Source organism: Anomaloglossus baeobatrachus, chromosome 3 (assembly GCF_048569485.1).
Source record: "Anomaloglossus baeobatrachus isolate aAnoBae1 chromosome 3, aAnoBae1.hap1, whole genome shotgun sequence".
Classification (NCBI taxonomy): Eukaryota; Metazoa; Chordata; class Amphibia; order Anura; family Aromobatidae; genus Anomaloglossus; species Anomaloglossus baeobatrachus.
The window spans coordinates 689940681-689955537 of NC_134355.1; the positions used below are offsets into that span (position 1 = coordinate 689940681).

Here is a 14857-nt window from a genome sequence, read left to right on the forward strand (position 1 = left end):
TGGTGGGCGGGGAAAGCAGTGAATATGTGGGAGGGATAATTATCGGCCCCAAAAGTAGAGCTCGGTAAGTATGTCCTCCTTCCTTATATTTTTTATTTGCAGTCCCTCTACACCATTTTATAACACATAGGTTTTTGCCTCCCATTGAATTCAATGGGTTCAGCTAGGATCATCAATCGGATCGGCGATCTGATCGTCAAACCCAGGAGGGTTCGGCGATCCTGACCCGATCCGATCCTCAGCAGGATCGCTCATCTCTAATCTCGAATTTTGCAAAATTTGCTGGTTTCAAGTTCTGTCTTCCCGTCTTCAGACCAATGAGTTGATCAACGGGCAGTGAGTGCACCTGCAGCACTCAATTCTTCCTGATTAACTTGTTTGGTCTGAAGGCATGAAGACAGAAGCTGATACTGATTGGATGTGAGGTTACATCACAACATCACAACATCACGTGAGCTCTGGCACCGCAACCTGTGGCACTGCTGGAACAGCGCCAGTATGGGTACAGGCTTTTTTAATTTTACCTGTGGGAAACATGAAGAATGAGAAGGGGTTGTCCTAATTTTGAACAACCCCTTTAATCAAATCACGAAAAATTAGGATTCTGGCGAATTCAAATATTTTGTAAAGTCTTAATCTCTAGTAATGAGCTCTCACATCACATACAAACACGAATGTCACTTTTTTATAATTTGGATGCTGTCACCGTCTTTTCCGAATGACAAATAATTTAATGCCAAGAGTTCTGTTTTTATCCCTTTATTGTACTTTTCATTCTTTTTTCATTTTTTACATGCCGTCTTCTCAGGGACCCCAAAGACCTGAACTTCACAGAGTTGAACGGTCCGACTTGACCCGGGTATAACAATGTTCACATAGCGGCCGATCATCCCATTACACTGGAAGGTTTGGGTATCACCGGTGGACATGGCATTAATCGTAGCACAGCTAAAAATAATGAAACCAAAGACATTAAAAACTCCAAAAACAATAATTTGCAACCCTACAATCTCTAACTATGAAGCTTTGTGTACCATTGTGTTATAGGACAGCTGGCTAGTTTTACAAGGGTTCCCCTTTAACTTACCCCAAATTATCACAGGGGGCAACAATGATCAGAAGTAATTCATGTAGATAATGTAGATACAGTATTTGCACCAAATTTTTGATGGTGGAGATTAGTGGTGGAGAGAATGTCTTGGTTGTCCTGCCCAAAGACTATTTCCAACAAACTAAGATGACCAAGACATTTTCATCCACCTTTCCACCATTGCATTCCCTAAGGTCCTTTCTTGGAGAGTTTTGGAGGTCCTAAGCTGTCCCTCAACCTAGGGAGCCCTAACCTCAGGGATACTCCTGATGGTGGAGATGCCTGAGTCTACTTCCTGGCCCTGCTCTTGACCAGTCGTGATCTAATTCCCCCCTCAACCCAAGAAGGGACGGGACAGGAGTGAGATGAAATCCACATATAAAGACAGACAAGGGAAAATCAAAACAACCCACAGCACACAAACACAAAGGTGAAGACAATAAGAGATTCAGGAGGAAAACAAGACCAGGAAGGAAGCTACAAAACAACAGGGGGTAAGCTCCACAACCGCACCAAGTAATAAGCACAAATTACACCAGAAAATCTGGGATACTACTTCTCACAGACCAACAAAGAAAAACTATAGCTGGAATGGGTGGAAGGATTCAACCAGCTTAAATAGGAGGGGAGCAGATGTGATAGGCCTCCCCCCAACATGTGGTTAAAGGGGCAAGCAGACCAGCAGAGATTAACTCTTGCTAGCCTGCCTAGACTCGAGTCTGCTTGTGTTGATCCCAGACACCAGAGAAACCATCGGGTAGAGTGTCAGAATCTGCAAACTAAACAGAGCCAAATGCCACCATGACAGTTGGCGAAGTTTCTGAAACAATCTCTCCAAATTGAGTGTTTGTCAGGTCCTAAAGGGCAAACTCTTGAAAGGTCATGCTAATTTTCATGTTGTTCTACCAAGCTGAGGAGAAAACCATTATATTGTACTGCACATGTGAGACTTCTCCACTCCAGGGGCAGATTTGCTCCATCCCTCACTGATATCAGCTCTGAGGGAAGTGAAAACCATGCTTTTACTTGCAGTTCTCTAAATCGTAAAACATTCACCTTGGGTTATTATTTCCATTGTTCTGATTTGAGTTTCCAACGAGAATAAGGCCACCATTGAGCAGATCTCCACAGCAGTCTCCTCTGTTGGTGATCACAATGTGAGAGATCTTATGAGGCTCCAGTAAGTCCACCTTCCACCAGGGTGAGTCCTCGAGGGTAGTGCTGGTACATGATCCATACAAAAAGTTCGAGTTCAGGTATCCATCAACAGCATTAATAGCATGGGCGAGGTAGCCCCCATCAGCGGCGTAGAGTATGGATGACTGTGCGGGTCGGCCTCGAAGGGCAACATTTTTTACTGCGGATCACAAAAACAGAGAAAATCTGAGACAGTCAGAGAAAATAACTCCTTATTTTTATTCTAAAATTGCTTTTATTATTAATTAATGTTACCCTATACTGCTATTATAATGACCATCAAAGTATCAATCACAAATGTTCAGAAAGCAATCCAACTGTACATCCCCGACCAATCCCAACTGTACATCCCCGACCAAACCCAACTGTACATCCCCGACCAATCCCAACTGTACATCGCCGAGCAAACCCAACTGTATATCCCGAACCAATCCCAACTGTACATCCCCGACCAATCCCAACTGTACATACCCGACCAATCCCAACTGTACATCCCCGACCAATCCCAACTGTACATCCATGACCAATCCCAACTGTACATCACCGACCAATCCCAACTGTACATCCACGACCAATCCCAACTGTACATCATTGACCAATTCCAACTGTACATCATTGACCAATTCCAACTGTACATCCCCGACCAATCCCAACTGTACATCACAGACCAATTCCAACTGTACATCCTTGACCAATCCCAACTGTACATCCCCGACCAATCCCAACTGTACATCACCGACCAACCCCAACTGTACATCACCAACCAATCCCAACTGTACATCCCCAACCAATCCCAAATGTACATCCCCGACCAAACCCAACTGTACATCACTGACCAATCCCAAATGTACATCCCCGACCAAACCCAACTGTACATCCCCGACCAAACCCAACTGTACATCCCTGACCAATCCCAACTGTACATCCCCGACCAAACCCAACTGTACATCCCTGACCAATCCCAACTGTACATCCCTAACCAAACCCAACTGTACATCACAGACAAATTCCAACTGTGCAATTGTATGTATAAGATTGTATGAGATTTGTCAGTGCTGAATAGTTGGGAGTGGTTGGTGGTGCACAGTTGGGATAGTCAGTGATGTACAGTTTGAATTGGTATATTTGAATATAGTGGTCACTGTGAACTACATGGTTAAAGCAGCTGTGCTTGAGTGGTGATCATATAGGTACAGTTTGAATTGGCCGTGAACCCATGCTGCACAGTTGGAAGACAGTCAGGGAAAGAGACAGAGAGACAGCCAGGAAAGAGAGAGAGAGAGACAGACAAAGACAGAGGGGGAAAGAGACAGACATGGGAAAGAGACAGACAGAGAAAGACAGAGAGAAAGACAAAGATAGACGGGGAAAGTGACAGACGGGGAAAATGACAGATGGGGAAAGTGACAGACGGGCAAAGAGATAGATGGAGACACAGATAGCCAGATAGAGACAGAGATAGAGAGAGACAGACAGAGACAGACACAGAGATAAAGAGAGACAGACAGACAGACACAGAGATAGAGAGAGACAGGAAGACTGGTACAGAGACAGACACAGAGATAGACAGAGATATAGACACAGACAGACACAGGGACGACAGTTACTATCCCAGGCAATGCCGGGTACGACAGCTAGTATATATATGTATATATATATATATATATATATATATATATATATATATATATATATATATATATATATATATATATATATATATATATATATATATATATATATATATATATATATATATATATATATATATATATATATATACACTAGTTGTACTACCCGGCTTCGCCCGGGTTAATAGGTGTTGTTAACAAAATAGAATGTATTAACAAAAATGTATTCTGCACACAGAAACCACAAAACAAATAGATAGAATTGTAATTATTAAAAGGCAAAAACTAAGCTAATAGAAGCATTTCACAACATACATTTCAACACCACAGATATTCCACACAGATTTAACTAAATTGGCCAAGTAATGTGCTCCGTCTGTCTCTTTCCCCGTCTGTCTCTTTCCAGGTCTGTCTCTTTCCCCGTCTGTTTCTTTCCCCGTCTGTCTCTTTCCCCGTCTGTCTGTCTCTGTCTGTCTTCTTTTTTGTCTGTCTCTATCTCTCTGTTTCTTTCCCCATCTGTCTCTTTCTAGGTCTGTCTCTTTCCCAGGTCTGTCTCTTTCCCCGTCTGTCTCCCCATCTCTTTGTCTGTGTCTTTTCCTGTAGGTCTCTTTCCCTGTCTGCCTGCCTCTGTCTGTCTCTTTCCTTATCTGTCTCTATTTATCTGTCTCTTTCCCCGTCTGTCTCTATCAAGGTCTGTGTCTCTCACCATCTATCTTTGTCTGTCTCTCTGGCTGTCTCCTCCTTCACTGTCTGCCTGTCTCTGTCCCTGTCTGCATGTCTGTCTCTCTTTCCCCATCTGTCTCTTTGCAGGTCTGTCTCTTTGCAGGTCTGTCTCTTTGCAGGTCTGTCTCTGTCTGTCTCTATCTCTCTGTCTGTCTCTGTCTCTCTGTCTGTCTCTATCTCTCTGTCTGTCTCTATCTCTCTGTCTGTCTGTCTCTATCTCTCTGTCTGTCTCTGTCTGTCTCTATCTCTCTGTCTGTCTCTGTCTCTCTGTCTGTCTCTATCTCTCTGTCTGTCTCTATCTCTCTGTCTGTCTCTATCTCTCTGTCTGTCTCTGTCTGTCTCTATCTCTCTGTCTGTCTCTGTCTGTCTCTCTCTATCCGTCTCCCCACCGACATCTTATTACCTCACATATAAGCTTCTTATACTATGAATGTCTTTTGTTCCTATAGCAACCAATCACAGCTCCTACTAATAACTTGTAGTTCCAGGCTCCATTTACTTTAATGGAGGCATGTGTTTTGGAGAGTAAGTGTAAAGCGTGGGGTTAAATTTTCCTGTCAAAACATAGTCTACAACGTCCCCTGGGTAACATTAGGTGTCTGTGCAAAATTTTGTGATTGTAAATGCAATGGTGCGGATACACTTTTTGTTTCACTTTCTCCCGGGCGGCACGGTGGCTCAGTGGTTAGCACTGCAGTCTTGTGGTGGCTCAGTGGTTAGCACTGCAGTCTTGCAGCGCTGGGATCCTGGGTTCAAATCCCACCAAGGACACCATCTGCAAGGAGTTTGTATGTTCTCCCTGTGTTTGCGTGGGTTTCCTCCGTGTTCCTGATGTATGTAAAGCGCTGCGGAATATGTTAGGGCTATATAAAAAAATAAAGAAAGAAGATTTTTCCTCATTATGTAGATAGGTGCAAAATTAATTGGTAAATTGGAATGCACGGGGTTAAAATTTCGCCTCACAACATAGCCTATGACGCTCTCGGGGTCCAGAAGTGCGAGTGTGCAAAATTTTGTGGCTGTAGCTGCGACGGTGCAGATGCCAATCACACACACACACACAGGCCCGGGACCCGGGGGACACACACACACACACACAGAGGCCCGGGACCCAGGGGACACACACACACACACACACACACAGGCCCGGGACCCGGGGGACACACACACACACACACAGAGGCCCGGGACCCAGGGGACACACACACACACAGGCCCGGGACCCAGGGGACACACACACACACACACACACACACAGGCCCGGGACCCAGGGGACACACACACACAGGCCCGGGACCCAGGGGACACACACACACACACACACACACAGGGCCGGGACCCCGGGTACAGGGGACACACACACAGGCCCGGGACCCAGGGGACACACACACACAGGCCCGGGACCCGGGGGACACACACACACACACACACAGAGGCCCGGGACCCAGGGGACACACACACACACACAGGCCCGGGACCCAGGGGACACACACACACACAGGCCCGGGACCCAGGGGACACACACACACACACACACAGGCCCGAGACCCAGGGGACACACACACACACACACACACACACAGGCCCGGGACCCAGGGGACACACACACACACACACACAGGCCCGGGACCCAGGGGACACACACACACACAGGCCCGGGACCCAGGGGACACACACACACACACACACACAGGCCCGGGACCCAGGGGACACACACACACACACACACACACAGGCCCGGGACCCAGGGGACACACACACACACACACACACAGGCCCGGGACCCAGGGGACACACACACACACAGGCCCGGGACCCAGGGGACACACACACACACAGGCCCGGGACCCAGGGGACACACACACACACACACACACACAGGGCCGGGACCCCGGGTACAGGGCACACACACAGGCCCGGGACCCAGGGGACACACACACACACACACACAGGCCCGGGACCCAGGGGACACACACACACACACACACACACAGGCCCGGGACCCAGAGGACACACACACACACAGGCCCGGGACCCAGGGGACACACACACACACACACACACACAGGCCCGGGACCCAGGGGACACACACACACACACACACTCACATTCAGCTTTATATATTAGATATACAATAATTCCAACAGCTTTTCCTGTCATGGAAAAGGATAGGGACTTGGACATATTTCTATGGACATTTGATAAGACTTGTAGACAGTACCAGTTGCACAATGACCAGTGGGCACAATACTTAACCCCGAGGAGATGAGGCAAGACCCTGGAAGTGTTCATCGCTCTCCCATAGGAGCAAGATGGAGAGTTTGAAGCTTTAAATCAGGCCATAATATGGAAATAGCAGCTGACCCCAAATTGTGGACCATCCAACGTGGACCACAAGACACCCAACTTTGGACCAACTTCAACAATGAGCCCAAGGACTATCAGTTACTACCTTTGAAGAATCAAAGGACCTGATGGTGATGGATCAATTTCTGCATCTTTGTCCTATGGTGGTTCAACAGTTTGTGATGACCGGGAGCCAAATGAGACAGCCAAGGCAACACAGATTGCAGATACCAAGGAGGCCATCTGTATACCGGAGATGCAGAAGCCGACCATCGCCAGCTTGAAAGGGGGTAACCCTACAACCACGACAAATGCCCTTGCCAGATGATATTTGGGAGATATTGCCCTACCCGGCCTGCATCTGATACCAGCCCGAGCTCTTCATATGACCAACTCGGACATATTAGCCTCACCTACCTGGAGAGGTAGAGGACGAACACCACATCCAAGGCCCAGGGGCATTGTGTAGCTTCTTTTTGTGGGTGGAACAGGTGGTAGGTCTCGTGAAAACTTGTAACCAGTTACTGTAGGTGACTCCATCACTGTGGGGTTTAAGGTCATGAACGAACTCATCAGCACTGAATTTGTGTGCGCTGAAGAATTCATCTGTGGGACTGTCACCAGGATTGGGAGTGTTTTCATTGACCCTTACCGATGGCCCGGGTTTCCATTGACTGGGGTTCTAGAAGGGGGTTGAAGGAAGTGTAGGTGTCCGAGAACCTCCCCACAAATGTTTTACTGGGAACTAATCTAGGACGGTTGGTCAATCAATACGTTCCTCACAATCCTCCCTGTTTTAAGAGCTCATGTAATACAAATATTTATGATGTGAATATGAATATCAATGTCATGCATGATCATAAAGTGTTTGATTGCGCGGGGAACTCATGTCACGCTGCGGGCTGCCATCAAAGCAGTACTGGGGACGTTGGAGACGTCAGGAACGTGGTCACATGCAGCGTACCAGTGTCACAACCGATGGCCGGTGGTAGCTGCCCCATGATTAGCACTGAACCTAAAGTATTCTGGGGGAGAAGAAAGTATATCCCATCGCCTGTCAGGGTGATGGAGAAGTGGTACCCTCTGCCTGTCTGGATGATGAAAAATAATTACCCATAACCTTAATTACAAAGGTATACAGTAGCCCTCTAAACAGCTAAAATATGCAAACACTGAATATGGGAATATTGGTTCATTACTGCTATTGGAGCTATGGATAAAAATGAGATACTTAGCTTATAGATTGGTCAATCAATGTGAGCCCAACAACCAATGACAAGGCGTGTCTCATTGCTGGGACCCTATGTTTTGTACTTATATTGAATGTTAAGCTTGCACCTATTCACACTTGCAGGATATGCTGGTCAGTCTTTTATATTTGTTACTCACAGCTTATCACAGTGATGGGAAAGTGGGATCCCCAGACTTTCAGAATGACGGGAAAGTATTATCCACATGCAGTCAGGCTGATGAGAAAGTGTTATTATCCCCAGGGGAGACAGCCAACATAGCCGCTCTTGCGATACTTGGTGCGAGAGGGCATTGAACTGTGGTGAATTCACGCTTTCACCACTTGTTCCTGCTTGCAGCTGCTCACACACTGCTGGGTGACCCGCTGCAGTGACCTGGGGTGACCCAATGAGGTCATCTCAGTTTACAGCACGGGTTCTCCCACAAAACAGTGTGTGAGGCTGCAGTGATTGCTGGGATACTGAGTCTCGGAACATCGTGGGACCCCGTTTTTGATTACGTCGTACCGTGGATTAGGGTTTTTGCAGGGAAATAAATTAGTGAATGAGGGTCTCTTTTTTTCTTTATTTCTTTAATCATTTTCTCTTTTTATGTCTTTCAGGTTTGCTTTTGGAGAACGTCATGGGACATCGCTATGGATTATGGCGTCCTTTATTTTTCCAAATCGTTTTTTTAATAAAATGGTGAACAAGGGCTGTAGTCGGGGGATGTTTGTTCAAATCAAATATTTTTTTAATATTTCTACTAGATTAGTAATGGGGGTGTCTTCTAGAAAACCACCCAATATTAATACCAGGGCTTAATGCCAGCTGCCAATTCACAGCCATTTTTAACCCCATATATTACCCTGTTTGCCACCGCACCAGGGTAACAGGAAGAGCCAAGTACAGCGCCAGACTTGGCGCATCTTATAGTTGAGGCAACTGTGGGCTGCTATTTTTAGGCTGGGAAGGGCCAAATAACCCTAAAAATATCAGTCCCCAGTTGTCTGCTATCCCTTGGCTGGTTTTGCACGTTTTACACACAAAAAACTATTCATTTCAGTATCATGCGATCACACGGACATATCACATTGACATATGGACGGCACACGGATGTCACACAGATGACACACACGGATGGTCGTTTAAATGGACGTGTGTAGGAGGCCTTACAGGGACGGAGCAGCCAATCTTTGCAGCTTGCATCTGCGGTGAACGTAGTGCTGCCACCTGGAGGTCATTTTTCACATTGCTCGGCAGCAATTTAAAAATATTCCTCCCACCACATGTCAAAAATGGGTTGTGCACACAATAAAGGGGTTTTCTGATATTCAGATAAATGGGGCAGCGCTGCCATACCAGACACGGCCCATAAATCAGAGTGCTGCTGTTTCTGAAAAGAGATCATACATTTTATTTAATTTTAATTTTGCATAACGCATAAAAGACATTTACTCACAGGTCTGAGCAGTAATTCCGGTCATCAGCCAGAAGAGGGCGATAGTGAGCCGAGCAGTCATATTGCGAGCACAGGAGTGATGGGAATAGGAGGAACCTGGGCACAATGGAGATATTTACTGGAGGAATGGAATCACACAATGCAAACAACCGAGCTCCTCACCTGTCAGTAATAAAGGGACACGCCGCTTTGGACAATCCTATTTTTATTAAAGAACGATTACTGATCGTCTTTCTGATGGCGCCCTCAGCTATTAGCTGTAATCTGCATGAGAACCCAGCAAGAAGTGTTTTCCTGCAGCACCCCCACAGGCCAGATGGAGAATTGCATGATACCAGATTAATCATCTGTCCCGCTCTTTGTTTCATAAATTGATAGAAGCTACAATGGACAAGATATGCATCTTCAGGAGGACACCGCTCCTCTGCCTCTTAGCTTCCTGTATGCCATGGAGCAGTGTGCTCCTGAAGATTGACACTTCCATTCATCAGAGGTACATGGTTGAACCTCTTCTCTGCCTCCTAGCTTTCTTTATGGTGGGGGGCAGTGTGCTCCTGAAGACTGACACTTCCATTCACCAGCGGTGCATGGACACACTGCTCCTCTGCTTCCTAGCTTCCTGTATGCTGGGGATTAGTGTGCTCCTGAAGACTGACACTTCCATTCACCAGCGGTGCATGGTCACACTGCTCCTCTGCCTCCTAGCTTCCGGTATGCCGGGGAGCAGTGTTCTCCTGAAGACTTCCATTCACCAGCGGCACATGGTTGCACTGCTCCTCTGCCTCCTAGCTTCCTGTATGCTGGGGAGCAGTGTGCTCCTGAAGACTGACACTTCCATTCACCAGAAGAACATGGTTGCACCTATTCTCTGCCTCCTAGCTTCCTGTATGCCGGGGAGCAGTGTGCTCCTGAGGACTGACACTTCCATTCACCAGAAGAACATGGTTGCACTGCTCCTCTGCCTCCTAGCTTCCTGTATGCTGGGGAGCAGTGTGCTCCTGAAGACTGACACTTCCATTCACCAGAAGAACATGGTTGCACCTATTCTCTGCCTCCTAGCTTCCTGTATGCCGGGGAGCAGTGTGCTCCTGAGGACTGACACTTCCATTCACCAGAAGAACATGGTTGCACTGCTCCTCTGCCTCCTAGCTTCCTGTATGCTGGGGAGCAGTGTGCTCCTGAAGACTGACACTTCCATTCACCAGAAGAACATGGTTGCACCTATTCTCTGCCTCCTAGCTTCCTGTATGCCGGGGAGCAGTGTGCTCCTGAGGACTGACACTTCCATTCACCAGAAGAACATGGTTGCACTGCTCCTCTGCCTTCTAGCTTCCTGTATGCTGGGGAGCAGTGTGCTCCTGAAGACTGACACTTCCATTCACCAGAAGAACATGGTTGCACCTATTCTCTGCCTCCTAGCTTCCTGTATGCCGGGGAGCAGTGTGCTCCTGAAGACTGACACTTCCATTCACCAGAAGCACATGGTTGCACTGCTCCTCTGCCTCTTAGCTTCCTGTATGCTGGGGATTAGTGTGCTCCTGAAGACTGACACTTCCATTCACCAGAAGAACATGGTTGCACTGCTCCTCTGCCTCTTAGCTTCCTGTATGCTGGGGATCAGTGTGCTCCTGAAGACTGACACTTCCATTCACCAGAAGAACATGGTTGCACTGCTCCTCTGCCTCCTAGCTTCCTGTATGCTGGGGAGCAGTGTGCTCCTGAAGATGGACACTTCCATTCACCAGAAGAACATGGTTGCACTGCTCCTCTGCCTCCTAGCTTCCTGTATGCTGGGGAGCAGTATGCTCCTGAAGACTCACACTTCCATTCACCAGAAGAACATGGTTGCACTGCTCCTCTGCCTCCTAGCTTCCTGTATGCTGGGGAGCAGTGTGCTCCTGAAGACTGACACTTCCATTCACCAGCAGCACATGGTTGCACTGCTCCTCTGCCTCCTAGCTTCCTGTATGCTGGGGAGCAGTGTGCTCCTGAAGACTGACACTTCCATTCACCAGAAGAACATGTTGCACTGCTCCTCTGCCTCCTAGCTTCCTGTATGCTGGGGAGCAGTGTGCTCCTGAAGACTGACACTTCCATTCACCAGAAGAACATGGTTGCACTGCTCCTCTGCTTCCTAGCTTCCTGTATGCTGGGGAGCAGTGTGCTCCTGAAGACTGACACTTCCATTCACCAGAAGAACATGGTTGCACCTATTCTCTGCCTCCTAGCTTCCTGTATGCCGGGGAGCAGTGTGCTCCTGAGGACTGACACTTCCATTCACCAGAAGAACATGGTTGCACTGCTCCTCTGCCTCCTAGCTTCCTGTATGCTGGGGAGCAGTGTGCTCCTGAAGACTCACACTTCCATTCACCAGAAGAACATGGTTGCACTGCTCCTCTGCCTCCTAGCTTCCTGTATGCTGGGGAGCAGTGTGCTCCTGAAGATGGACACTTCCATTCACCAGAAGAACATGGTTGCACTGCTCCTCTGCCTCCTAGCTTCCTGTATGCTGGGGAGCAGTATGCTCCTGAAGACTCACACTTCCATTCACCAGAAGAACATGGTTGCACTGCTCCTCTGCCTCCTAGCTTCCTGTATGCTGGGGATTAGTGTGCTCCTGAAGATGGACACTTCCTTTCACAGAAGAACATGGTTGCACTGCTCCTCTGCCTCCTAGCTTCCTGTATGCTGGGGAGCAGTGTGCTCCTGAAGACTGACACTTCCATTCACCAGCAGCACATGGTTGCACTGCTCCTCTGCCTCCTAGCTTCCTGTATGCCGGGGAGCAGTGTGCTCCTGAAGACTGACACTTCCATTCACCAGAAGAACATGGTTGCACTGCTCCTCTGCTTCCTAGCTTCCTGTATGCCGGGGAGCAGTGTGCTCCTGAAGACTGACACTTCCATTCACCAGAAGAACATGGTTGCACTGCTCCTCTGCCTCCTAGCTTCCTGTATGCTGGGGATCAGTGTGCTCCTGAAGACTGACACTTCCATTCACCAGAAGAACATGTTGCACTGCTCCTCTGCCTCCTAGCTTCCTGTATGCTGGGGAGCAGTGTGCTCCTGAAGACTGACACTTCCATTCACCAGAAGAACATGATTGCACTGCTCCTCTGCCTCTTAGCTTCCTGTATGCTGGGGAGCAGTGTGCTCCTGAAGATGGACACTTCCTTTCACAGAAGAACATGGTTGCACTGCTCCTCTGCCTCCTAGCTTCCTGTATGCTGGGGATTAGTGTGCTCCTGAAGATGGACACTTCCTTTCACAGAAGAACATGGTTGCACTGCTCCTCTGCCTCTTAGCTTCCTGTATGCTGGGGAGCAGTGTGCTCCTGAAGACTGACACTTCCATTCACCAGAAGAACATGGTTGCACTGCTCCTCTGCCTCCTAGCTTCCTGTATGCTGGGGAGCAGTGTGCTCCTGAAGACTCACACTTCCATTCACCAGAAGAACATGGTTGCACTGCTCCTCTGCCTCCTAGCTTCCTGTATGCTGGGGATTAGTGTGCTCCTGAAGACTGACACTTCCATTCACCAGAAGAACATGGTTGCACTGCTCCTCTGCCTCCTAGCTTCCGGTATGCTGGGGAGCAGTGTGCTCCTGAAGACTCACACTTCCATTCACCAGAAGAACATGGTTGCACTGCTCCTCTGCCTCCTAGCTTCCGGTATGCCGGGGAGCAGTGTTCTCCTGAAGACTTCCATTCACCAGCGGCACATGGTTGCACTGCTCCTCTGCCTCTTAGCTTCCTGTATGCTGGGGAGCAGTGTGCTCCTGAAGACTCACACTTCCATTCACCAGAAGAACATGGTTGCACTGCTCCTCTGCCTCCTAGCTTCCTGTATGCCGGGGAGCAGTGTGCTCCTGAAGATGGACACTTCCATTCACCAGAAGAACATGGTTGCACTGCTCCTCTGCCTCCTAGCTTCCTTTATGCTGGGGAGCAGTGTGCTCCTGAAAGTTGACACATCTGTCCACCAGTGGTGTTTGGTTTGAACTGTGCCCTCTCAAATGCTGCAGCCACATCAGAGAGGCTATAAGACTCTAAAGCTGCCCATTTTATGCTCTCTCACAATCCGGCCATCTTTAAACCAGTGCTTACAAGATTTTTATTGAAAAGAGCTTGTAAGCACTGCCCATACTCGGCCATCGCTGCTAGAAAAAGAGCATTAAACAAAAAAAATAAAAAATTCCTTTGTTCTTGAGCGCAGAGAGGATTTTTCTTGAAATGGAAATAGCACACCTGTTTGTTTCTACAAGGACTTTGCAATGTTCTCTCTTGTTAAGAAAATCCCTTTAAGCTCTTCTATTCTAGTATTATAAGTCACGTACTGCAATGTCTACTTAAAATTCTATGTAATATTAGTATTAATAACCATATATTCTGCTTTCTTCTCTAGAAGCCGGGCGCTTTCTAACATCAGACAGAATCTTGTGGGCTTGTGATGCAGCAGACTGGCATTGAGCGCCGGCACTGATATTTCTGCTTCACATAACATTACAGTCAGTGATTACATTATTGGTGACTCACGTGGAGGCTTCAGAGAGGAGACGTCCGGCTGTTATTAGGGCTCTGGGTTCTTCTCTTATTGCACTTTTTAATGTTCAGAGCGAGGATTAAATAGAAAAATAAAGTCTCCACCCACTGATAATGACTGTGATAAGACGACAAATATTAGCCGCGTACGAAACGTATCTACTAATATTTGCTCTTATATTTTCTATCTCCAATTATGATTAAACTCAAAAACAGGAGGGAGAACCTGCACACGTAGAGTACAAACATATTTTATTACAAGTATTTTCATCAAAGACATACAAAAAAATACATAAAATACATTTCAAAATTGAAGTGCTGCAGTGTACGATACACACAAGGTAAGGCTGGGTCACCGCCACGCTGCTGGAAGTATAAATGACTACATATGCTCTGTCTATCGATACACACTGCTCACATCACTTCCAATGAAGTCCCTTTAAAGAGTATATACTGCATATAAAGTCAAAATCACAGGACCGATATTTCAAGGAAAATGTGCATATCATAGACCTTAGTACCATATCATAATGCTTAGTTACCCCATATTTACCCTGGTTATCTGTGCAGGGAGCCAGCGCTGGCAGCCGCCTGTAAGTGTGTAAGCTGGTAACCAGGGAAAATATCGGGTAACCAAGC

General features: G+C 47.4%; 1 protein-coding gene across 1 annotated transcript; it reads right to left on the reverse strand.

The window, feature by feature from the left end:
* Positions 1-743: 743 nt before the first annotated feature.
* Positions 744-14269, reverse strand: LOC142297075 (fucolectin-4-like). The gene is made up of 4 exons (XM_075341323.1): positions 14213-14269; positions 9679-9774; positions 2147-2447; positions 744-948 (listed from the first exon to the last, which is right to left on the reverse strand). The coding sequence occupies exons 2-4, from the start codon at positions 9737-9739 to the stop codon at positions 783-785; spliced, it is 528 nt and encodes a 175-aa protein (XP_075197438.1). The 5' UTR covers positions 9740-9774; positions 14213-14269; the 3' UTR covers positions 744-782.
* Positions 14270-14857: the final 588 nt, after the last annotated feature.